General features: G+C 33.7%; 5 protein-coding genes and 1 long non-coding RNA gene across 6 annotated transcripts; 3 read left to right on the top strand and 3 right to left on the bottom strand.

Annotated features, from left to right (window-relative positions):
* Positions 1-7,711: 7,711 nt before the first annotated feature.
* Positions 7,712-10,619, top strand: LOC18105768 (COBRA-like protein 4). The gene is made up of 6 exons (XM_006374368.3): positions 7,712-8,068; positions 8,158-8,237; positions 8,379-8,835; positions 9,103-9,250; positions 9,559-9,836; positions 10,118-10,619. Exons 1-6 carry the CDS (start codon positions 7,999-8,001, stop codon positions 10,402-10,404), a joined length of 1,320 nt encoding a protein of 439 aa, XP_006374430.2. The 5' UTR covers positions 7,712-7,998; the 3' UTR covers positions 10,405-10,619.
* LOC112324267 (uncharacterized) lies at positions 10,561-11,568 on the bottom strand. Its single transcript, XR_002978012.2, has 2 exons — positions 11,162-11,568; positions 10,561-10,712 (listed from the first exon to the last, which is right to left on the bottom strand). It is a non-coding gene; the product is annotated as an uncharacterized LOC112324267 (long non-coding RNA).
* A 127-nt stretch (positions 11,569-11,695) lies between these two features.
* LOC18105767 (COBRA-like protein 4) lies at positions 11,696-14,522 on the top strand. The gene is made up of 6 exons (XM_006374367.3): positions 11,696-11,962; positions 12,088-12,167; positions 12,731-13,187; positions 13,279-13,426; positions 13,605-13,882; positions 13,986-14,522. Exons 1-6 carry the CDS (start codon positions 11,848-11,850, stop codon positions 14,267-14,269), a joined length of 1,362 nt encoding a protein of 453 aa, XP_006374429.3. The 5' UTR covers positions 11,696-11,847; the 3' UTR covers positions 14,270-14,522.
* A 115-nt stretch (positions 14,523-14,637) lies between these two features.
* Positions 14,638-17,767, bottom strand: LOC7457595 (protein COBRA). Its single transcript, XM_002321750.4, has 6 exons — positions 17,543-17,767; positions 17,001-17,080; positions 16,389-16,845; positions 15,814-15,976; positions 15,409-15,686; positions 14,638-15,315 (listed from the first exon to the last, which is right to left on the bottom strand). Exons 1-6 carry the CDS (start codon positions 17,643-17,645, stop codon positions 15,023-15,025), a joined length of 1,374 nt encoding a protein of 457 aa, XP_002321786.2. The 5' UTR covers positions 17,646-17,767; the 3' UTR covers positions 14,638-15,022.
* A 1,328-nt stretch (positions 17,768-19,095) lies between these two features.
* LOC127904401 (glutathione S-transferase T3-like) lies at positions 19,096-20,209 on the top strand. Its single transcript, XM_052447703.1, has 2 exons — positions 19,096-19,508; positions 19,592-20,209. Exons 1-2 carry the CDS (start codon positions 19,128-19,130, stop codon positions 20,150-20,152), a joined length of 942 nt encoding a protein of 313 aa, XP_052303663.1. The 5' UTR covers positions 19,096-19,127; the 3' UTR covers positions 20,153-20,209.
* Positions 20,210-20,413: 204 nt separating this feature from the next.
* On the bottom strand, positions 20,414-21,955 carry LOC112327349 (uncharacterized). The gene is made up of 2 exons (XM_052447661.1): positions 21,652-21,955; positions 20,414-21,420 (listed from the first exon to the last, which is right to left on the bottom strand). The coding sequence occupies exons 1-2, from the start codon at positions 21,830-21,832 to the stop codon at positions 20,546-20,548; spliced, it is 1,056 nt and encodes a 351-aa protein (XP_052303621.1). The 5' UTR covers positions 21,833-21,955; the 3' UTR covers positions 20,414-20,545.
* Between the last annotated feature and the right edge of the window lie 882 nt (positions 21,956-22,837).

The raw sequence follows: 22,837 nt of genomic DNA, 5'->3' as shown, positions 1-22,837 counted from the left end.
AGTAAGTCTTAAGGAAAGAATAAGAAAGGAGAGAAAAGGCTTAGATTTGGTTAATGGAGAAAAAAAAGGTTAATAGAAGCCAAAAATAGAGAGAAGAAAATAAGGAGGAGAAAAGAAGAGAGCGTAGAACATATAGGTAAACGCTTGAGTTTCTATACAAAAACAAAAAGCGAGATCAAGAGTGCTTGTTTTTCTGACATGTCTATGATTTTACTTATGTATAAGAAAACATATTTTAACACTAACAATCTTGATTCTTTTATTTTTAGTGTTGCTATATCTTTGTTACAGAAATTTGAGGATTGTATAGGACAATCAAATTCAGATTTTAATTTAATCCTACTACATAACTTTATACCAACAAACATGATATTTTATCTAACCTTTGGATTAAGCTGACCTTTTGCTAGAAGTTTTTAGATATTTTTTTTTTATCTTGAGTTAAAATTTCAAAATGATTGAAGTTTTGTAAGGCTTTCTAATAAAGAGTTGAAGTTATTGTCCATAATGTTCTATGTATTTTTTGATAAGATCCATAATGGTTTGTCATTGATAAAAGGTGCAATCAATAATATTATGTTAAAGTATAAACATCTTATCCCTCGACTTGTTAATATTCTTAATGAGTTGTATAAATCTTGTGTGTTTAATAAGATTGATTTGAAAATTGACATAATTCTCAAATATTAAAATTAAACAAAAAGAGGGAAAAAAGTTTATTTTATTTATTATGGTTTTAACTTTCCTTTCTTAATATTATAAATATATCTGATATATAAGTTCATAAATCTTGACATTAAAAATAAATAATTATTTTTTGTGTTTTTAAAATGTAGGTAAAGTTTTAATGAATATTTATAAATTATTGGTAAAATCCATTAATTTCTTTTTCTTAAAAAATATAAAGAAAAATATGTTTTTATTTTACAAAAAATATGCATGAAAAGTATTTTTGAATTTGACCATATGCCAAAAAAATAAAAAATAAAAAAATAAATCAAAGTACATGCAAAATTCATATTCATGAGCCCATCATTAGCATTCAAACACAAACCAGATTAAAGACCTAAACCTTAATATCAACCCATGTATCTGAAAGCCCACATGAATTTAATCCATATATATATATATATATATACAAAAAAAAAAAAAAAAAAAGGCTTGAGCAAAAAGGATCAGCTCACAACATAAAAAGTGACCCAAAAAATGGCTGGGAATCCTGGGATTAAATAATAAGCATGACCCAAATCTTTCAAAGTCAATAAAGCATAATCCAACAACACGAACCACGTGACAAAATTTTCTTGTGATAGATCAAAGTAGTGAAAAACAAGAAACTTTGCCCACGATTCATATCATTATTTCTCCATATTCTCCAGGCATATCTTGACTATAGATGAGAAGATAAATCATAAATCATGTAAACCAGAAACCATATCACAAGTTCAACAAAAAATAATTTCAAATCAACAATGTTCCCAATTCTCTAACTTAATTTATGACTTTTCAAGAACAAAAAACCTTCTTCAAAATTATTAGCTAAACATATCCAAATCATATCCATATTAAAATATATAAACAGATAAAATTAAACATAATTAGTAAACCTTGAGTATGAGACTTCAACTTTAAGACTTTGAAAAGCATTAGAAAAGCATTACTAGTTCAGGATTTGTAACATTTAACAACAAAACATTATAATCGTCATCACAATAAAGCAATTAATGATACAATTCTGGTCAAAATCCAACAAATCACTTCACACTCATTCTAATCTAAAAGGGTGCTTGACAGTGTGATAGCGATTGCTTTTCAAATAACTTTTTGTGCCGAAATGTATGCCAATAATTTTTTTTTTATTTTTTAAAAATTATTTTTGTCATCAGCACATCAAAACGATCCAAAACGTACAAACTATATTAAATTTTAGCAAAAAAAAAAAATTTAAATTTTCCCAAACATATTCTAAGACATGTTAAATAATGTTCAGGTTTGGACTCGATTATTGACCTTCTGGATATGGTTAGGTGTTTTTAGAAGCTGTTGAGAGCTAATGGAAGTGCAATGGCATATGATATGGCGTGTGTGGCACGTATAGTACATTGCCAAAGCCCTAATGCATGAACATCACTTGCCGATGAAATTAAATGGCGCGTGTGTTCGCGGATCATGAGCTACTCTTCTTTGAGCTTGTTCGGTGGTATAGTCTACTGTTGCCTGTAGCCCCGTCTCAGAGCCCTCAAAAAGTTTTTAAAATTTTTAAATAATAGTAAAAGTTATTTTTCAAAATATTTTTTATTTAAAAATATATTAAAATAATATTTTTTATTTTTTAAAATTTATTTTTAATATTATCACATCAATTTAAAAATATAAATAAATATTTTAAAACTAAAAATTTTTAAAATTAAAAAAAACAACAGTTGATCACAATGCCAAATGAAGCCTCATTGGTCCCGCTGCTCCTACTGCTAGTGTTTACTACCATGGCTGAAAAAGATAGTAAGGGCCGTATGGCTATCGTGGAAAGTGGAGAGCCATAAGGCTAGTTGTGATGGTTGTCATTACACGGCTGATGGAGATTTCAGGTCATAGAGGGAAGGTGGGAGGGTGATTTTGGTTGGGCTGGTGACTAGTTGGAAGGTATGGTCGATGGTAGGTATCAAAGGTGGATTTTTGATGCTACTACTAGTCGAGAGAGGGAGAAAGCTATCCTTGGTGTGGAGGCTCTGAGAGGTCAGGAAAATTTGATGGTTTTTGTGTACTGTTGTTTTTAAGACTTGACAATGGAGATGATGGGTCATTGGATGGCGATATTGATGGTAACCAATCGATGATGATAGTTAGAGGGAAGATGGGTCTGTGAGTGGTTTAAGGAGGAGGAACCAGGGACAAGAGAAGTGGTAGTGGGTAGTGCTTCGTCTGGCGTGGTTTTTTTGGGGAAGATGAGAGTGAGAGAAATGTGAGAAAAGAGAGCTGTAATGGTGTTTTTTTGTGTAGTTATTGTTCGAGAAGATGAGGGAGAGTGAGGTCACGTTTTTCATCTCCTTTTCTAAGAATAGGCAACTGTTTACGTGATTGGAGTGTGATTTTGGTTGTGGTTGTGGTTGTTTTTTAAAGTGTTTTTTATGCTGAAATATATTAAAATAATATCTTTTTTTATTTTTAAAAAATTATTTTTGAGATCAGCGTATCAAAACGATCCAAAACATATAAAAAAAATTAATTTTTAGCAAAACAAAATTTAATTTTTTGAAAATACGGGTGTCACTGCGTTTCCAAACGCTCTTTTAGTGATTTTTCTGAAGAGAGTTTGATATGATAACTAAGTATGTGGCTTTTATTTTATAAAAAATGCCCCCTTGTGGTTTTTTTTTTATATAGGTAAAGTAATTTTTTTTAATTGCTTGGTCATCAAGTAACTTAATTTTATTTTGGTTTTTTCATTTCTTTTTCTTTGCGTTTTTAGTCCTAGCTTTGTCTATTTTTATATTTTTATATTTTTCTTATTTTTTAGTATTTTTTTTTGTTAAAGGCACTATAAACTCAATGAGAAAAATTAATTAAAGATTTTGAAATAAACGCATTGAAAATAAATTTTTAAATTTCAGATTCTTTTGAAAAGACGTTGAAAATGACAAAAATAACATGAATACATCAAAAATTTATTTTTTTGGATTTGTTTTTATTTTTTTCATTTTTAAACAAATATTTTGAAAAGAAGGTCACAAATTGGGTTGTGAAACTATTAATAGGAAAATATCACTTTGTGTGCTTTGAAAAATATAGCATATTTTATTAAGGATAATTATTATAAATTAATACAATTAATTCTCTACTTCATTTTTATAGATCTAGAATTATAATTTTGTATATTAATTACATTTAGTCCTTATTTTCTAAAACTTAGTTATAATTAATTCATACTTAATTTATTATCCTAGTTTAATTTATTGTTAATGATTTTTAATGTGTGTGACTCATTGATTTTTTAATATATTGACTCAAATATAAATCAGAATCCTAATAAAACATGATTAAATAAATTAAATAATTTAACTTATTATCAATACAATAAATTGATTGATTTATACTTGAAGATCAAGAGTATTGTCTAACAATGTGTCATGATTTCTCAAATATTAGAAAAGTCATATGCTATGTTTCAATAAATCATATATGTTCTTAACATCATAGTCATTAATCATTTGGAGAAGATTTAAAACCTTTTTTTTCAAATCTCATTCTACCTTATACATGAATTTCTCAATAAATATTATTTGATAACATATGAAACATTTTTTCTAATTCATCTAGGATGATAAATCATCTTTTAATCACTTAAATACCTTTATATAATTTATGTTATACACAATATCTTTTCATTTATTACCTTTGATTAAGGCAATGTGTAGTTAGAATCAAAACATAGCATTCTCTATATAAGATAACTTGGTAATTAAGTCTAAAGATCGTTTACACAACTACCATTATAGTTTTTCTGTAAATACAAGTAATCTCTCAATAAAGCATGGAAAAAGCTATGCATTGGAGGAACCTTAACTGTATGAATACAAAGAAAGGATTGTAGTGTTCACAAGAACAATAGTTATTCTTTGGAATAGGGTTAATCATTACCCTACACTATAGATCTCTATAGGTTATGATGCTTCTCTATGCTATAAAATCTTTTTCTTTCAAATTTTGTTCTTTAATGTTGGGTAAGTGAAATCCATTGAGGTCTTGGACCCATTGATTATAAAGACAATAATCCTATATCACTCAAATATATCAAATTAAGTAAAGTCTTTTTACATTCCTTGAAAGACAAATCTTGGAATGAAGATCATAGCAAGCTACACCCTAAAAAGATTGATTTTGGGTCAAGGTTTATTCTTATATTACTAAACCTTAAAAAATAGATAATTACCTATATTTGAACACACCATAACGCTCTATAGATATTGTATTTCATTATAAAAGGTGTTTTTTTTTTTTATCTAGCATTACACTCTCCTAAAATGCTATAAATATAGCTTAGTACAGAGAGGCCTATAACTATAGACCTACCCTGCTACAACCATTTTGAGGTATGATTCGATAGGCTTTTTGGAATTAGAGCTTATAAGGTGTTTGCATATTTAATATAGTACCTACATGCTATTTGAAGGTAAAAAGTCAAGTTCTTTCTTTCTCTATTTAACAATACTAAATTCAGGTGCACGTATTATAGAATCCTAAAAAAACTAATATGAATCTATGTGGAGGCACAAAGTTCCTTTTCACTAGATAAAGATCATCTATTATGGCTAAATTATATAAAGTAATGGTTTAAACTCCATACTTGAATATATAAACACATTGTTAAACTTTAGCCAAAATAGGGTGAATATTGTTAAGAGTTTCTCTATTGGATTTGGAAAAGAGTTTAGATAGATAGATTATGTCAAAAATATTTTGACACCTCCATTGGTTGCTAAAATAGTGTTACATTTTATCTAACCATTTGAGATACTTAACTATAGCACCACTAGACTATTGGGGATTTTTTTTTCTAGTCATTTAGACTTACATGATCATCCCTAAAAGGGAAATATTTCTTTCTTGATGTCTATGGTAAGATATTAGTCTTATTTTTCTTTAGATACCTTTTTATAGAATGGTCCTAGAATTTCCCCTACAAGTTCCTCCCCTGCAAGTTCCTATAAATACTGTTTGTAGATCAGTTCACATTAGGCATGTAGTCAATAAAGTTTTGATATGTGAGATGATCATAGGTTTAGGTGGAAAGAGCTTGAGTTTGTCATTTTAATCTTAGCATGGAATAAAAGTATTTAGGGTTCTTGTTTGAATCTCTATAAGAAAATATCTAAGACTCTGAGAAAGAGATTAAGGACTTCTATGTAGAAGATAAAGTATTGGGAGTGTTTTGAGAAACCTTAACATCATATCTAAAATTCAGAGCACACACTATTTTAAAATTAAAATGATTGGTTGAAACGATGAACACGTTAAACATTTTTAAAACTATGGTCAACAGTTTTTGGGATAACAATATCATTTGCCATGTTATATTTGATTGATTCTAGCGATCAATTTTTGTATTAAACTTCTAACCGGTTTAATTGACTTATTTAAGGATATAATTGAAGGAAAATTAAGTTTGAAAGTTAATTGGGAAAAAACAGAAAGAATTAATTAAGTTTAAGGATTTAATTAAATTTCTAATGGGTTTTGTGGATTCAATCAAGTACTCAAATGAAGAAGAATCAAATTTGGAGGCTTAATTTGGAGCAATTCGTAAAGATAAAAAGATTAGGGACATTATTGAAACTTTCAAAGGCTAAATTGGTGCAATCCAGGGTTCAATTGAAAGAAATTTGAAGGTTGATTGAGAGTAAAATTAAAGATTGTCAAGACCAAGACAAAGTGTAAAAGGTATATGAGTTTGAGGACTGAAATTAATTAAATCAAGGGTCAATTTGAAAGAAATTTAAAGTTTGATGGTTGATAAGGGTTAAATTGCATACTCTAGAAATCAAAGACTAATTTGTAAAAGGTGCTCAAATTAAAGAATTTAAATCAAGGTTTCAGGTGTGCAATTGTAAAAATTAAGAAGTTTCAGGGTTAATTAAAGACATATGCTGAAATTAGAAAGATAGAAAGCAAATTAAAATTTTCCAAAATCCTAATTGAAAACTATAATTTCAAAAGCTTAAATAGATAATGTTTTTTTAATAAAGATATTGAATGACATGTCGTTTCATCACTGTCTATTATCTTTTTCAGTAGACAAAAGTTGATCGAGATATCATTTTTAAACGAATAAATATGACATTTTCAAGCATTTCATGGGCTCAACTACCACCATTGAATTAGAAAACAACTCCTCTTCAAGATCAAAAGCATCAAAGGGCACGTTTTCCAGCTCCTGAAGAACAAGAATCATTCATTATTGATTGATTGATTCTATTCATTCTCAATCTTTTAGTTTTCAACTGAGTTAGATAGGAAGTATCATTCGATGTTCCTTAATTGATCAACTACCGAACATTTATATATATTTAATTAGAAGTTTTTTTATTTGAGAAAGCTATTCTATTCTTGACATGAAAATGTTAGACCATCTAAAATGGCTTTATTGATTTCAACTTATATGACCTCCCATTCTCTTAAAAGTAGTTACTTTGAGTCATTTGTTTCGTTTAACATAATTATTTTTACAAGAAGTTATTTACCATAAATAATTTTGAATTAAAATCAATTTAAAAACAACAGTATGTTTTACATAACTTGATAATCTCATCCGATTGAGCATGAATTTGCAAAGAGTTTAACCCCCGTGTGGTCCGTTGACTGGCTGAAATTGGAAAGTGATACAGAGGCCTGACTGCGGTGTGGTGATATAGAGAGACCAACCTCTAAAGAGGCCTAAATAAACAAACTATATCTCTGTTGAAATAATGTGGCCTGAGAGAACTGTTGACAAGTCATTCTCATGAGGGGAGTTGACTGCTTGTTCCAGCTCCTACCAAGATCTTTAGCCCCCTCTTACAGACAAAACTAAACAAACAGGAGTTTAAATAAATAAATGGCGGAAATCATTTTTAAAATTAATCTTGCAGTTTTGAATGCTTCTCCTGATCATTCATTGACAACAATGTCCTTCCCCTACATCCATCCTTGCCTGCCGTCTGAGCTACGAACTGGTATCCATGTAATTTCAGCTATGCAATGGCCATTGGAGGGTTACATCAGATGAGGTTTGGTCAATCCTAAACAAAGATTTTCTGTAACAGACCTGGATGGACACGCGCATAATGTACAAAAGTAAACTTGTCAAGATAATGACATGAACTTGCAACAAGGCTGGTTGGTGAGAGTTTGATATAAGGAGTTCATGAGAATGAACTGGTTCAAGCCTTCATCAGCTTGATGCTAATTCCCCTTCCCTTGTATCTTCGGCGTAAAGGTTTCTGATACTAGAGAACTTGCGGCATGGATTTTGATAGATTTTCATCCCCATTTTTCTCTGCTGTTTGCTTTATTCTGGTATTCTCTCGTGCAGGTACTATAGCCTCTGCTCAGGGTTTTCAACTCTATTCAAGCTCTGATGTACTACTAATTTTTTGAACTGTAATTTATTTACAATTTCAGAGGCATATGACTATCTGGACCCAACTGGGAACATAACGCTCAAATGGGACGTCATCTCATGGACTCCAGATGGTTATGTGGTAAGTAACCATCTTTCATTAACATTTCTTAATGCTTATTAAAATAGCTGCAGATTAGGAAATTAATGAACAGAATTGCTCGACAGATTGCACTGATATAAATGCTTGAGAAGATTTAAAATTACTTGCGTGACTTTTCAGGCAGTGGTGACAATGACCAACTTCCAAATGTATCGTCACATCATGAGTCCTGGCTGGACCGTAGGATGGACATGGGCTAAGAAAGAAGTTATCTGGTCAATGGTGGGAGCTCAAGCCACTGAGCAAGGAGACTGTTCCAAGTTCAGAATGAACATCCCGCACTGTTGTATGAAGAATCCTACTGTCGTTGACATGCTTCCAGGGGTGCCTTACAACCAACAAATTGCCAATTGCTGCAAAGGTGGTGTGGTATCGTCATGGGGACAGGACCCTTCAGCAGCAGTTTCTTCTTTTCAGTTGAGTGTTGGACGTTCTGGTACTACTAATAAAACAGTAAGATTGCCGAAGAACTTCACTTTGCTCGGTCCTGGACTAGGCTACTCTTGCAGCCAAGCAAAAATTGTTCCATCCACTGTCTTTCTAACTTCCGATGGCCGTCGAAAAACTCAAGCAATGAGTAAGTCTGCTTCTCGGGAAAAGAAGTTTTATCGACAACCAAAAACACTAATCTATTTTCATTACAAACCAGAAGATTCGTTGTTGTTAATGATGAAAGTGTTGGTTGATGATCAATTCAAGTTGGGAAACTCAATCAGCTACTGTTGTGTTACACTTTCTTAATGAAAAACCTTGAAATCAAAACATTTCAATTGCCTAAACGCCAAAGCAGTTACAGTAGCTTTCACAATTACCATCATTTTAATCCTTCGTTTGTTATTTCCAGTGACATGGAATGTGACATGCACATACTCGCAAATGTTGGCGTCTAAGAATCCAACCTGTTGCGTATCGATGTCATCTTTTTACAACTCTACCATCACTCCTTGTCGAACTTGTGCTTGTGGCTGCCAGAACAACAGCACTTGTGTTCCGTAAGACTCTTTCAAACCATCAATACACAACAAGCTGCATTACTGAGTCTCATTTACATTCCATCTACTAAATACTATTTTTTTGCATATGTATACTGTATCTTTGTCCATATATATGTGCGTTCCTCGGAATCTGCTACATGGTTTTGCAGTGTTCTGACTCTACACACCAAATCGCATGTCTGCAACCACTAGTTAATGTGAAGAAGATATTGGCAATTCGATGTTATTAATTTCCTGAAGACTCATGAACATTTGCATTGATATTTTAGGATATCTTCATAATAAAGAACTCTCACATAATGCAGGAGTGATTCGATGATTCAAAGCGTTGTAGGACTAAACACACCAACGAAAGATAATACCCCATTAGTGCAATGCACGAAACACAATTGCCCTATCCGTGTGCATTGGCATGTGAAGTTGAACTACAAGGAGTATTGGCGAGTGAAAATTTCCATCACCAATTTCAACTACCGCCTGAACTACACACAGTGGACACTTGTCGCTCAGCATCCAAATCTTAACAATATCACTCAAGTTTTTAGCTTTGCCTACAAGCCACTCTTGCCATATAAATCAGCAAGTAAGTCCATATATAATAACACTTGAACAAGGCTTTGAAAAGCTTTTTCACTACTAGAATTATTATGCTTATGACACCATGCATAAACTAGGAAATGCAAAACATTTCAGTGAAAACTAGCATGGTACCTGCAGCAAGTAAGCGAAATTTTAGTGAAAAAGTTAGCAGCAATCTAACCATCTTACTTGTAGTGCTTCTTCTGACTTGTAATTTTCCTTCTTTATTTACTTGGTATTTGTTGAAGTTAGGCTGAGTGTTGCTGTATGATGATATTTATGCAGATGACTCTGGAATGTTTTATGGTGTAAAGTTTTTCAATGATATCCTAATGGAAGCCGGCCCAGATGGAAATATCCAGACAGAGTTGATTCTGCAGAAGGATAAGAACACATTTACACTGAACAAGGGATGGGCTTTCCCAAGAAAAGTCTACTTCAATGGGGATGAATGCATGATGCCCCTTCCTGACGATTACCCATACTTACCTAATTCTGCCCCAAAAAATGTGATTGGGTTATCATTTGTTATTTCTGCATTTTTCCTTCTAGAGTTGCTAGCCTTTTGGTGATCATTGAACCGTAACAATTAATTCGAGTAAACAGGTTGAATGTTCGAGGCTATTTCGCCAACAGATATGTGCCCGTGCCGTGCTGTGCTCTTCTGGGAGGTGGGAACTAGAGGATGCAACTAGTTGTTAACAAGTTTGTAAAATGCACCTTGTATAGAGAATTTAAGACTCGTTTTTCCTTTTCTACAATGGAATCCACTGTTCTCTGGAAACAATCTTTCTACCTTCCAAAATGGGAACGTACAAGTACACATCAATATTCAGAAATCCAATTCTCTTGAAAAAGATGTGCTGCATTCCAAATTCCTCTGCAAAGTTGAGATTTCGTGATTGGCAGCTGAAAGATTCAAATTCATGGAATGGAAAATCCCTTGCATATACAAGCATAATTTAGGCTGCTTAGAAGTTAATTTCTTGCAGTTTTCCCCTCTGGTATTTGATTAGATGGCCTAAATTGATCCCATATTGCAGTTTGGTGTTATTGCATGCATTTCAAGAGGGGTTTTGCCCATTTATATGGTCCTTGTACTTCTTGAATTATTTTGATTGGACCCTCATATTCTTTTTGTATTGGTTAAGTCTCTCTATATATAGCAAGTGCTGTGCATTTAGGATGAGGTTTTGACAGACAGACATATAAACTACAGCGTGTTACAACGGAGAAACAGTAGTGAAATATGATGAAGAGTAGAAGAACTCAATCAGAGAGTAAGGCACATTTCAATAATAATAAAGAAGCTAATGCTACTAGGCCAACCTGATACCATGCGTGATGAACCCTAGCAGATATACGTATGTATGATAGATCTGATTACAAGTTCTGGTGCATCTTGTTTCCACAAAAATCTTAATGCGGTGGCAATATATATATGTATGACTCCTTGGTATTCGTTGGAAACAAGCAACCAGCTTGGTCCTATTAATTTCATTGGCATGGATGGGTAAACCTTGCCTGCGTGTAGTAGAGGTTACTCAAACAACAAAATTGGAGACCCAAAAGATCCAGAGTGGTGAAGGCGGTATGAAAGTCACCATGTGAAGAAGACCCAGGAGAGAAATGGTAAAAAGTCACTGGAAGAGAAGACTTGTTTTCAAAGCAGCCCAAACATGCAAGTATGTGAACAGTAGTACTTTGAAAGGGAAGAACCGTTGAGCTGTTGTGTTCAAACCTCTTAAAATCTCTCGCGCCAGCTTTTCCATCATTTTCTCACCAAAGCTTTGCTTCGAGATTCAGGAAACCTAGTGTAGAAAAGGTGTGGTGTATGTATCTGCTGAATGGCCTAACAACCAGTAGGTGAGACATCAAGAAGCAAAGCATTCATTTTCATTTTTGAAAGCCTACAATTTTCCTTTTAAACATAATGCTGTTATGAAGTTCATCTTATTCTCGTGCCTTTTAAATCATTGGTGAAGAGCTACGACTGGTCAGGTGACCTTGACACCATGGAATTCGATAAGTCTGCCAAGGATTGTTATCAATCCCTGCAACGCTCCTTGTTGGCTGAAATGAAGTTCATATTCTTGATTGCTCTAGTTTTCATGATAGTTCCTCATGCAGGTATAGACTCCAGGCTTCTTTCTCGGGATAATAAACTCGAAAAATGGATTTTCTTCACAGTTTTTCATGACATCAAGTCCTGATCTATATTCATTTTCTGTCTCGCTTTGTTGTCATGATTGCAGCTGCATACGACCCATTGGATCCAAATGGAAACATAACAATCAAATGGGATGTAATGTCCTGGACACCAGACGGTTATGTGGTGAGTATCATCTCTTTCTCTGTGTGTGTGTGTGTTTTTTTTTTTTTTTTTTCTTATAAGAACACTCTGCATATGTATATATTTGACTGATCAAGTGACAGTAGCACTAAATTCTCCTCTGCTTCAATTTCATTAATTTCTCATATCTCACAAACCATATTACCCAAATATCTCAAAAAGACTTGATCAAGGAAACAGAACAAATCCAGAACAATAATAAGCCAGCCTTGCTTAAGTTTTGAAACCTGGCCTGAATTAGGTTTCAAGTTTTGATTTTGTCTCCTATGCTCTCCAGCCATCAACAATAGAAATCAAACAAGAGCATGCACCACCTTCAGGATCTCATTCCCTTTCCCTATTACCTTGCTTTCGTTGATCACAGAAAAAATGAAAGGACGTTGCTTGAGTATTTGTCGACATTTATTTTCCTCACTCTTTCGGAGATCCAGATGCAAGCTCACTCTTTCTTAGATAAAGATGTGACTTCAAGAAACCATTAAGATATTTCATGGGTGTCACAAAAACTGAATGAAAATAACTCACAATCATGTTTTCTTTCACAGGCTACAGTAACCATGAGCAACTTCCAAATGTACCGGCACATTATAAGCCCTGGCTGGACTCTATCATGGTCATGGGCTAAGAAAGAAGTGCTATGGTCAATGGTGGGGGCTCAAACTACAGAGCAAGGAGACTGTTCTAAGTTCAAGGGAAACATACCGCATTGCTGTAAAAAGACCCCCACGGTTGTCGACCTGCTACCTGGAGTCCCTTACAACCAGCAATTCTCCAATTGTTGTAAGGGCGGTGTGATGGCGGCATGGGGCCAGGATCCTACAGCTTCAGTCTCAGCCTTTCAGGTGAGCGTTGGACTTGCCGGAACATCAAATAAAACAGTGAAACTGCCCAAGAACTTCACTTTGCTTGGTCCAGGACCAGGGTATACTTGTGGACCTGCAAAGGTAGTGCCATCTACGGTCTTCCTAACACCTGACCGTAGACGAAAAACCCAGGCCCTCAGTAAGTTTATTTCCTCCAAGCTTGTTCTGAACATCTTATGTTTTAGTTTGTTGCAATTTCCGCATTACAAGTGTAACTTTTCTTTATGCAGTGACATGGAATGTCACCTGCACCTACTCACAGTTTCTAGCCTCCAAAAATCCAACCTGCTGCGTTTCATTCTCATCTTTCTACAATGAAACAATCACTCCTTGCCCAACCTGTGCTTGCGGTTGCCAGAACAAGAACAGCTGTGTCAAGTAAGGCTTACAGATTTTGTTTCTCCGCGTCCCTCTCGTCTCTAGTTGCACAATGACATTAACTGATATAGTTGTGTGTAAATACAAGTATAGCTGCATGATAATAGAGCTAATTATGAAGGCTGGTATGTGTTCATTATTTGAAATGTAAATTTGCTGCTGGATATAAAAAATGCAGGAGTAACTCGAAGGAATCCCACAAAAAGGGGATAAACACGCCAAAGAAGGACAACACACCATTGCTACAATGCACACATCATATGTGCCCTATTCGAGTGCACTGGCATGTGAAGGTCAATTACAGAGACTATTGGCGCGCAAAGGTTGCGGTAACTAATTTCAACTACCGGATGAACTACACAGAGTGGACTCTTGTTGTTCAGCATCCAAATCTCAACAATGTCACTCAAGTCTTCAGCTTTGATTACAAGCCTCTCGTACCTTATGAATCCATAAGTAGGTGCATAAAATTAAAGTTCAGATAAAAAGCTTATGAAGTTCTTCTGATTTTGAAACTCCAGAATGAAGTTGATATTCACATGGAACTGATTTTGTGCAGATGATACTGGTATGTTCTATGGCATGAAGTTCTACAATGACCTTCTAATGGAAGCTGGCCCTTTTGGAAATGTCCAATCTGAGGTGCTTCTTCAGAAGGACAAGAACACTTTTAGCCTGAAGCAGGGATGGGCATTTCCAAGGAAGGTCTACTTCAACGGTGATGAATGCATGCTTCCCCCACCTGACACTTATCCATATCTGCCTAATTCCGCATATGCAAATCCAACTTCAATTCTGTCAATGGCAGCTTCATTGCTCCTGATATTGCTGTCAATGGGGTGACCAGCAGAGGAAAATTATAACTTTCAGATGTTCTTGCAGCAGATCATATACATTGTGGTTTTGAAAGCCAGACAACTTTTTTGTAACAGGTACATTTATCATCATTAACCCTCACCTGTGAACTATAAGTTATAATCAGGTGTGGGAACATTCAGCTGTACTATTCTTTTGTACGAGTGATTGAACTTGTGATGAACAAACTAGAGCTATATTTCACTCAAAACATAAAGATTTTTGGTGTTCTCAAACCAAATCGTTTCCTTTCTTACTTTTCTGTCTGAACATGTTTATTACCACTCAAACTTTTAGCATATCATTCGTGTTTGGCATACAGCAATGACAATAAATATGCAAATATGCACAAGGACTTCAAAAAAAACTACGAATAAAAATCCATTTATCAGCTGTAAATTCTTCGTGGAGTTCCTTATTACAAGGATACGAACAAATAATATGTTGATATTCCACAAACAAAATGATCGAGTGTACAACATAAATAAACATGTAGAAGAACCACTAATTCCCAATATAAAAAAGAGAACGTGACAAAAGATTTCTAATTGCCAATTAACATATTGGTGGTAACATGGTTATGGTGCTCCAAATCCACTTGCATTGCCATAACTTGCTGATCTTACACATTCAAGCCTTTGACTGGATTCCCTTAAATCCCAGCAATGTAACTCAAACAAGATGGGATTTCTTGATTGCTAGAACAACAGATAGTTTAAAGACTGGCATAGACATGATTCATCACACATGAGCAAATAGGAATGCCATAGACAAAAATAATGTCATGACTGGAAGAAGTAGAGAGATAACTGGGCGAGAACTATCATTTGGTAACCATGGGTAGGCATCTGGGGGTGGCATGACACAATTATCACCATTGAAGTAAATCCTCCTAGGGAAAGCCCATCCCTTTTCAAAAGTGAAAGTTGATTTGTCCTTTCGGAACAGTAGCTCTGACTGAACATTCCCGAGAGGACCAGCTTGTGAGAGAAAATCATTGTAGAACTTGACACCCCATAACATGGCTGTATCATCTGCAAAATAAAATCATATAGATACATCTCAGACACAAGAAACAAGAGAACCATACAAGTTTACACAAAGGCAGAGAAAGTTTGGTGACTTACTTAGCCCTTCGTAAGGAGTTAGTGACTTGTACTGAAAGCTAAAAATCTTGGTGAGGTTATCAAAGTTGGGGTGTTGCACAACCATATTCCACAGTGAGTAGTTCATTCGGTAATTGAAATTGGTGACTGTAACCTTCACCCGCCAATACTCCTTGTAATTGAGTTTAACATGCCAGTGGACTCGGATTGGACACATATGGCTGGTACACTGGACCAGAGGTGTATTGTCAGATTTTCCAGGAGGTGAAATAACTGAGGCTAAGTGTGGAGTGTCCGGGCTGAAAAAACACATGAAGAGAAAAATATCAGGGGAAAAAGAATGTGCAGAGCAGAACTAAGTTGAAAAATTCGACAGAGAAAACAGGAATTCAAGTTTTCAATAAACTGACAAATGAGGAAACTTACTGCACACAAGTTCCACTCCCAGCTCCAGTAGTATTTTGACAGCCACAAGCACAAGTAGGGCAGCTTACTATTGTGTCATTATAAAAGGAGGAGAGAGAAACACAACAGGTAGGTGTCTTTTGAGCAAGGAATTGTGAATAAGTGCAAGTAATGTTCCAGGTCACTGCAATAACATACAATGTTAGATAAACTTAGGTTGTTATTCTTCCACCCTGAGAATTATATTAATTATATGAGTGTGATGGTTCATAGTAGTGACACCATACTTCCAACTTCTAGTCCATGTCAAGCTTAATTATCACTATAACAACGCAGGCTTATTTCTGGGGACTAACTACAATCAAGAAATGTTTTGGCAAACAGATACTATGCTAGTATCACATGATGTTTCGAAGCTAAGAAAATCCAAAACTAGAGATTTGTGGGAACGTTTCTGATAATCACGGGTCACTATATTAACATCACACGCTAAAACAAGGCATTATCTTGGTACTAGATCAGTTGTCCACACCAGAAAATACATTCAAAGTAATGAATCCCTAAATCACTCTAGAAGAATTGAGACAATAACTTACTTAAAGCTTGAGTGATTCTCCTTTTGTCAGCCGATATAAATTTAGTTGGTCTCACAATCTTTGCCGGCCCACAAGTATATCCAGGCCCTGGTGCTTTCAAGGTGATGTTCTTTGGCACCCTAACAGTTTTGTTAGTGGTTCCAGCTGCACCAACACTAATTTGAAAGGAACTCACCGCATTGGCTGGGTCCTGTGCCCACGAATTTATCACTCCCCCTTTACAGCAATTGGCAATCTGCTGGTTGTAAGGGGTTCCTGGCAACAAATCCACAACAGTTGGATCCTTCTTACAGCAATGCGGTATGTTTCCCTTGAATTTTGAACAATCGCCTTGTTCGGTGGTTTGGGCTCCCATCATGTTCCAGATCACTTCCTTCTTTGCCCATGTCCACCCCAAAGTCCAACCCGGCGCCTGAATGTGGCGATATTGCTGGAAGTTATACATTGTAACAACTGCCTGCAAATGAGAACAACAGAGATGAGAAAGTCCAGGGAAAAGATTCCGGGGATGAACTTCAATAGACTAGAAAGGGTAAATCATTGGAGTGCTTGATTCTGTTATCCAAAAATCCACTAAATGTGATATTGCATCATGTAATAGCTAGCACTTACAACATAGCCATCTGGAGTCCACTGTATTACGTCCCATTTGATAGTGATATTCCCATTTGGATCAAGAGCGTCATACGCTTCTGCAAGTACATCAAGCAAAGATGAGAACTTTAGCCCTTAAGATTCTCATTAGATACTGTATAAAAAGTAGATCAAAATCTGAATTGCAGTGGAAGAGAGAAAAATGATGGCAAGAGAGCAATCTAAAAGACATCCAGGTCCAAGACAAAGATTATTTTAGTTTCTTGTGCATCTTTTAGAAATTAGAATTACAAAAGACTAATATTTAATGAACTACGTCACCAGCAACCATATCTTATGTGTTAAAGACGGTATACATAAGGAAACTCCAAGATCTTTAAGTTGAATGTATGAATAGAACCACAGATTTGTGCTTCTTAGACATAAGATTGCAGTCTTTCAAATTTTACCAATAATTCCTAGCAAGATAAGCAAAACCCAAATAATTAAGTAAAAAAGAACGAAAAGCGAGCATTTCCAATTAAAGAAACAAGAAAGTGAAGCAAAAGAAGAAAACTGACCTGTAGAAGTGAGAGTTGAGCACGAAATCAAGAAAAGAAGCAAAATGGTAAAAGCGGAAATCTTGGTAACGGATACAGTGACTAATGAGGAAGAAGGCTCCATTTCTTGATGTGTTGAAAATGGGATGCTTATGCCTCTGGTTCAGCTCAAGATCTGCATGAAAGCAGAGAGAGGGAGAGAGAAAGAGACGACTGTGGAAGACAAGTAGGAGTATAAAAAATCCGAGAGAGGTTAAATACTTAATTATTGGCTGTCAAGGGAAGGGAGGGGACTAACTGTAGTTCGTTAAAGAATTCCAAGCTTGAATTACCATTAACGAAAATTACCATATTAAAGAAAGATAAGTTCAATTAATGGACTAATTATACGATCCTCAAAGCACTTAATTAACAAGCATTTTTCCCTTTCTCCGAGCTATTAAAAAAGAAAGTCACTTTCTTAATTTGGGTAAAAATAAAGGTTAGCTAAGAAAGTAAGATTGATCCGCATTGCTTGTTTTTCAAGTTTGGTATACCCATTTCATATTATAAAGAAGATTATTTAAGAAATTAATTTTAATTAACACAAACTATATATAAAATACCACCTAATTTGAAAATATATTCTTACATTAAAAAAAAACCTCGGCAGGAGACGTAGATCTCTGTCCTCTCATGTAAATCAACAGGTAATAAAAACACACAAAAGTTTAAATATTAGAGCATCTCCAACCGGAGAGGCAAATGAGGAGGCAAAGTTAAAAACCTGTTCTTTTAGCTTTTGTTCCTTTAATTTGTCATTCCAATGCAGCAGCCAACCGAGAAGCCAAAATGGCTGTTTAAATTAGGAAGAGCTATTTCTACAGTTTACTGTAGAAATAGCCAAAAACATATTAACGTTGCCAACGGCTATAAAAATAGCCGTTGGTCAACAGTATTTTATTTTGCTTTAAAAGCAAGGAAAGGAACTTGTTTTTGTTTTAAAAATCTTGTATTGTGCCTCAATCTTCTCTCAAATTTAGAAAAACAAGAATCAATTATTCTCTGGTTAATTAATAGCATCGGTTGTGTTAATTAGCTGAAATTAAAAGGTATGTTTATTTAAAAGCTTTTTATATTTTCTCTTTAATATCTCTTGATTTTGTAGATTTTTTGTTGTTAATTTGATATTTATGATGATTTTTATTTCTTTGTAATTTTATGTTTTTGATATGGGTTAAGGAAAACAATCTTTTATTTATGTTGTTATCTTTGACAAAATTAAGAGGAAGTAATAATGGTAGCTAATATTGATAAAAATATAGAGTGACATATTTAAAATTTATTTTTGATTGTCTGTTTTAATTTGAGGTTAATTATATTTTGTCTTGTTGAAAATGCAATTAAACCAGTATATCAATCCTCTCTTAGTTTCAAAAAAAATAGTCAAATTGTAATGTTAGAACAAGTAGAATGCAATGCTTGTTATTAATTCACATGTATGTAAACTACAAAATTGCTAGACATTGAATGTGCGCTTCTTTTATACTCTCCTACAAGGTTTTAACTTGAGGTTTTTTTAATGTAGATGGATTCAAATTTTCCAAGCTCTTTCACCAACTTTCTTATGAGTGAGTCAGAAGATATTCTCTCTCAACCAAGTGATTCTAATCAATTAATTGATGACTTAACATACTCGAATTTAAATGTCCATACAACAAAAAAGTCACAAAGAAGTAAAAACTTCTCACCAGAGGAAGATTGTTTACTTGTCTCTGCATGGCTAAATACAAGCAAAGATCCAATTACAGGAGTTGAACAACAAACAAAGCAGTTCTGGGCTCGAGTACATGCTTACTTTGTAGAGAATGGAGGAAACTTGAATAATCGTTCTCAAATAAGCATCTCAAATAGATGGCAAGAAATAAATAGAGAAGTCGGTAAATTTGTTGGATTTGTTACTCAAATTGAAAATCGTCAGCAAAGTGGAATGACCGAAGAATCAAGGGTAATTTTAATATTCGTTTTCATGTTAAATTGTTTAACATATATTTTAACATTATTTAATTTTTCTAATTTTTTACTTACCAGATTAATGATGCTCGACAAATGTATGCTTCTTGCGTTGGCAAACGATTTCAACTAGAACATTGTTGGGTTATCCTAAGAAAAGAACCCAAATGGCAATTTGAGCGTGCAAGTCAACATCAAAGGTCAAACAAGAAACAAAAAAGTCATGTCAATGCAAGTTCGACTTCATCAGCTCCATCTACCCCTGATTCTGTTAATTTAGGAGAAGACAGTGAACCATTGATTTATCAAGATAGACCAATTGGTCAGAAGGCTGCAAAGGAACGACTTAAACGTAAACAAGGAAAAGATAAAGTTGGGGAGACAACTGTAACAAATATCTTACAACAATTCAGGGATACTCTAGTTGAAATTGAGGATCAAAAGAAACAAGACAGAAAAATTATGTTAGAGCAACAAGCTATGATGATTCAACAAAGTCAAGAGAAACAAGAATTGGACAGGATTGAGAAAGAAGAACAAATTATGAAAATGGATATTTCTAATTTGGATCCAATTTCTGCAGCGTATTTTCAAAATAGAAAGTTAGAAATTATGCAAAAGAGGGGTTTTAATTATTAATTAACTAGATTTATTTATTGTTTAATGTAATGTATTTTTAATTAACTAGATTTATTTATTGTTTAATGTAATGTATTTTTAATTAACTAGATTTATTTATTGTTTAATGTAATGTATTTTTAATTAAATATTTAGAAATTTATTGGTTATTTTAAATATATTGTTATAAAAGTGGTATTAATTCATAATACTTTTTTGAAGTTCTTCTAACACTTAACAACAATAAGTAGGATTAATTAACTTAAAAGACAACAACCATAATGAAAAAAAAAACATAAAAAACTTAACAACAATAAGTAGGATTAATTAACTTAAAAGACAACAACCATAATGAAAAAAAAACATAAAAAACTTGAAAATTATGATGACATAAGAAGTTCAAAGCTAATGATTCTACTCGTTACCATATTGTTCCCATAAATGTTCAACCAAATCTTCTTGTAGTTGAGAGCTAGTTGCTCTATCCCTGATTCGATTATGAGTTTGAAGAAAATCATGTAGTTCTGGTATTTCACCATGTGACACTGATATAAAAGAATTGACTTCACGTTCATGGTCAAATCCAAGGTTCATTGCTCCTTCATCTTCAATAATCATATTATGCATTATTATGCAAGCTTTCATAATATTTGCAAGCGTTTCTTCATCCCAGTATCGAACAGGTCCACGTACAATTGCAAAACGAGATTGGAGCACTCCAAATGCCCGCTCTACATCCTTTCTTGCAGACTCTTGCTTACTTGCAAAATATTTTCTCTTTGCTCCTAATGGCCTTGGGATTGTCTTAACAAAAGTTGACCAATTAGGATAAATCTCATCTGCTAAATAGTATCCCATTGTATATTCATGCCCATTAATTGTATAATTGACAGGAGCAGTACGACCTTCAGCAAGTGCAGCGAAGATAGGTGACCGATCAAGAACATTAATATCATTTAATGATCCAGGCATTCCAAAAAAGGCATGCCATATCCAAAGATCTTGTGAAGCCACCGCCTCTAGAATTATAGTTGGTTCACGACAATGACCAGTATACATCCCATGCCATGCAATTGGGCATTTCTCCCATTTCCAATGCATACAATCAATGCTCCCTAACATCCCTGGAAATCCACGCTGCTCTCCAATTGATAATAATCGACAAACATCGGCCTCGTTTGGTGCTCTTAGATACCAATCACCAAAAACTTCTACGATTGCTTTGACGAAAGCTCTAAGACTTTCTATCGCAGTGCTTTCTCCAATTTGAAGATATTCATCAGTAAGATCTGCAGGAATACCATATGCAAGTATTCTGTGAGCTGCAGTTACCTTTTGAAGACAAGATAAACCAAGAACACCGAGAGCATCTGTCCTTTGTTTGAAATATGGATTATGAGCTTCCACTGCATTTGCAATCCGAAGAAAAAGACGACGACTCATCCTAAATCTTCTTCGAAATTGAGTTTCAGTGAATTTAGGATTTTCAGCAAAATAATCATTATATAACCTCAACTCACCTTCCTTTCTATTACGATTGACAATATTGTGGCCAAGAATAGAGCCACGATACCCTGTTCTCCACCCTTGATTATTCGATTCTTCTTCAGCAACCACAGCAGCAGCAACTTGAAAAGCAAACACAGGAGTGTCATCATCAAAATCAAAAGCATCATAAAAATTAAAATTAGAATGATTCATGATGAATTTTAATGAAATATATTTTTGATTGGAGAGAAAACAATGGAATGATGAGAAAAAATGTTAAGGTATATGAGAATATTTATAGATGGATTATTTTTTAAAATTTTGAAATATTAGAACGTTGGCGGTAATTTTTTCAAAATTTGAAATTTTAAAATTTAAAATGGTGGCGGTCATTTTTTCAAAATTTGAAATTTTAAAATTTAAAATTTAAAATTGTGGCGGTCATTTTTTCAAAATTTGAAATTTTAAAATTTAAAATTTAAAATTGTGGCGGTCATTTTTTCAAAGCATGAATTTTTTAAAAAAAAATTGAAAATCAAATTTTAAAATATTGATGGTTTTTTCAAAGTTTGAATTTGAATTTACTTTTAAAAAATTAAATTTTTAACAGTAACATATAAAACTGAAAATTAAAAATATTCATATAAATAAATTTTAAGTTTAATTTTAAGTTATATCTTTTAAATTTCATATTATTTCATTAAATTTTATATTATTTTTATAAATTACTCATATTTATTATATAATTAATAACATCATAATTATATTATATATAAAATATCTAAATTAGTTATATAATTATATAAAAATGAATTTAACATGAAATATATTAAAATATAAATGGCTTTTCTAAATAGCTTTTTACCATTGGAATGCATATAATCAAAAAAGCTATATTTATACTATTCAAAAAGCCATTTTTTAAATTTAGCTTCTCAATTTGGCTTTTTGCATTGGAGATGCTCTTAAGCCATAAAAAAGACTGAGAATAATAGTCACCGACAGCAACGGCTGTGGCCCATGTGTGCGCGCATACTCTCCTACTCCCTCTCTGTCGGTGGACAGAGAGATCGATGGCTTGTTGAGCTGGGAAAACGAAGTTTGTGTGTCTTCGTTGATTGTCTCAATCTTTTCTCTAACCACCGTATTATTTTATTTTAAGCCTTAATTAATTAATTAATTGGTCTTCTTCGTGCATCCTTTTAATTGCTATTTAAC

The sequence above is a fragment of the Populus trichocarpa genome, chromosome 15 (assembly GCF_000002775.5).
Source record: "Populus trichocarpa isolate Nisqually-1 chromosome 15, P.trichocarpa_v4.1, whole genome shotgun sequence".
Taxonomy (NCBI): domain Eukaryota; kingdom Viridiplantae; phylum Streptophyta; class Magnoliopsida; order Malpighiales; family Salicaceae; genus Populus; species Populus trichocarpa.
This window is presented reverse-complemented; position numbering and strand designations above follow the sequence as displayed.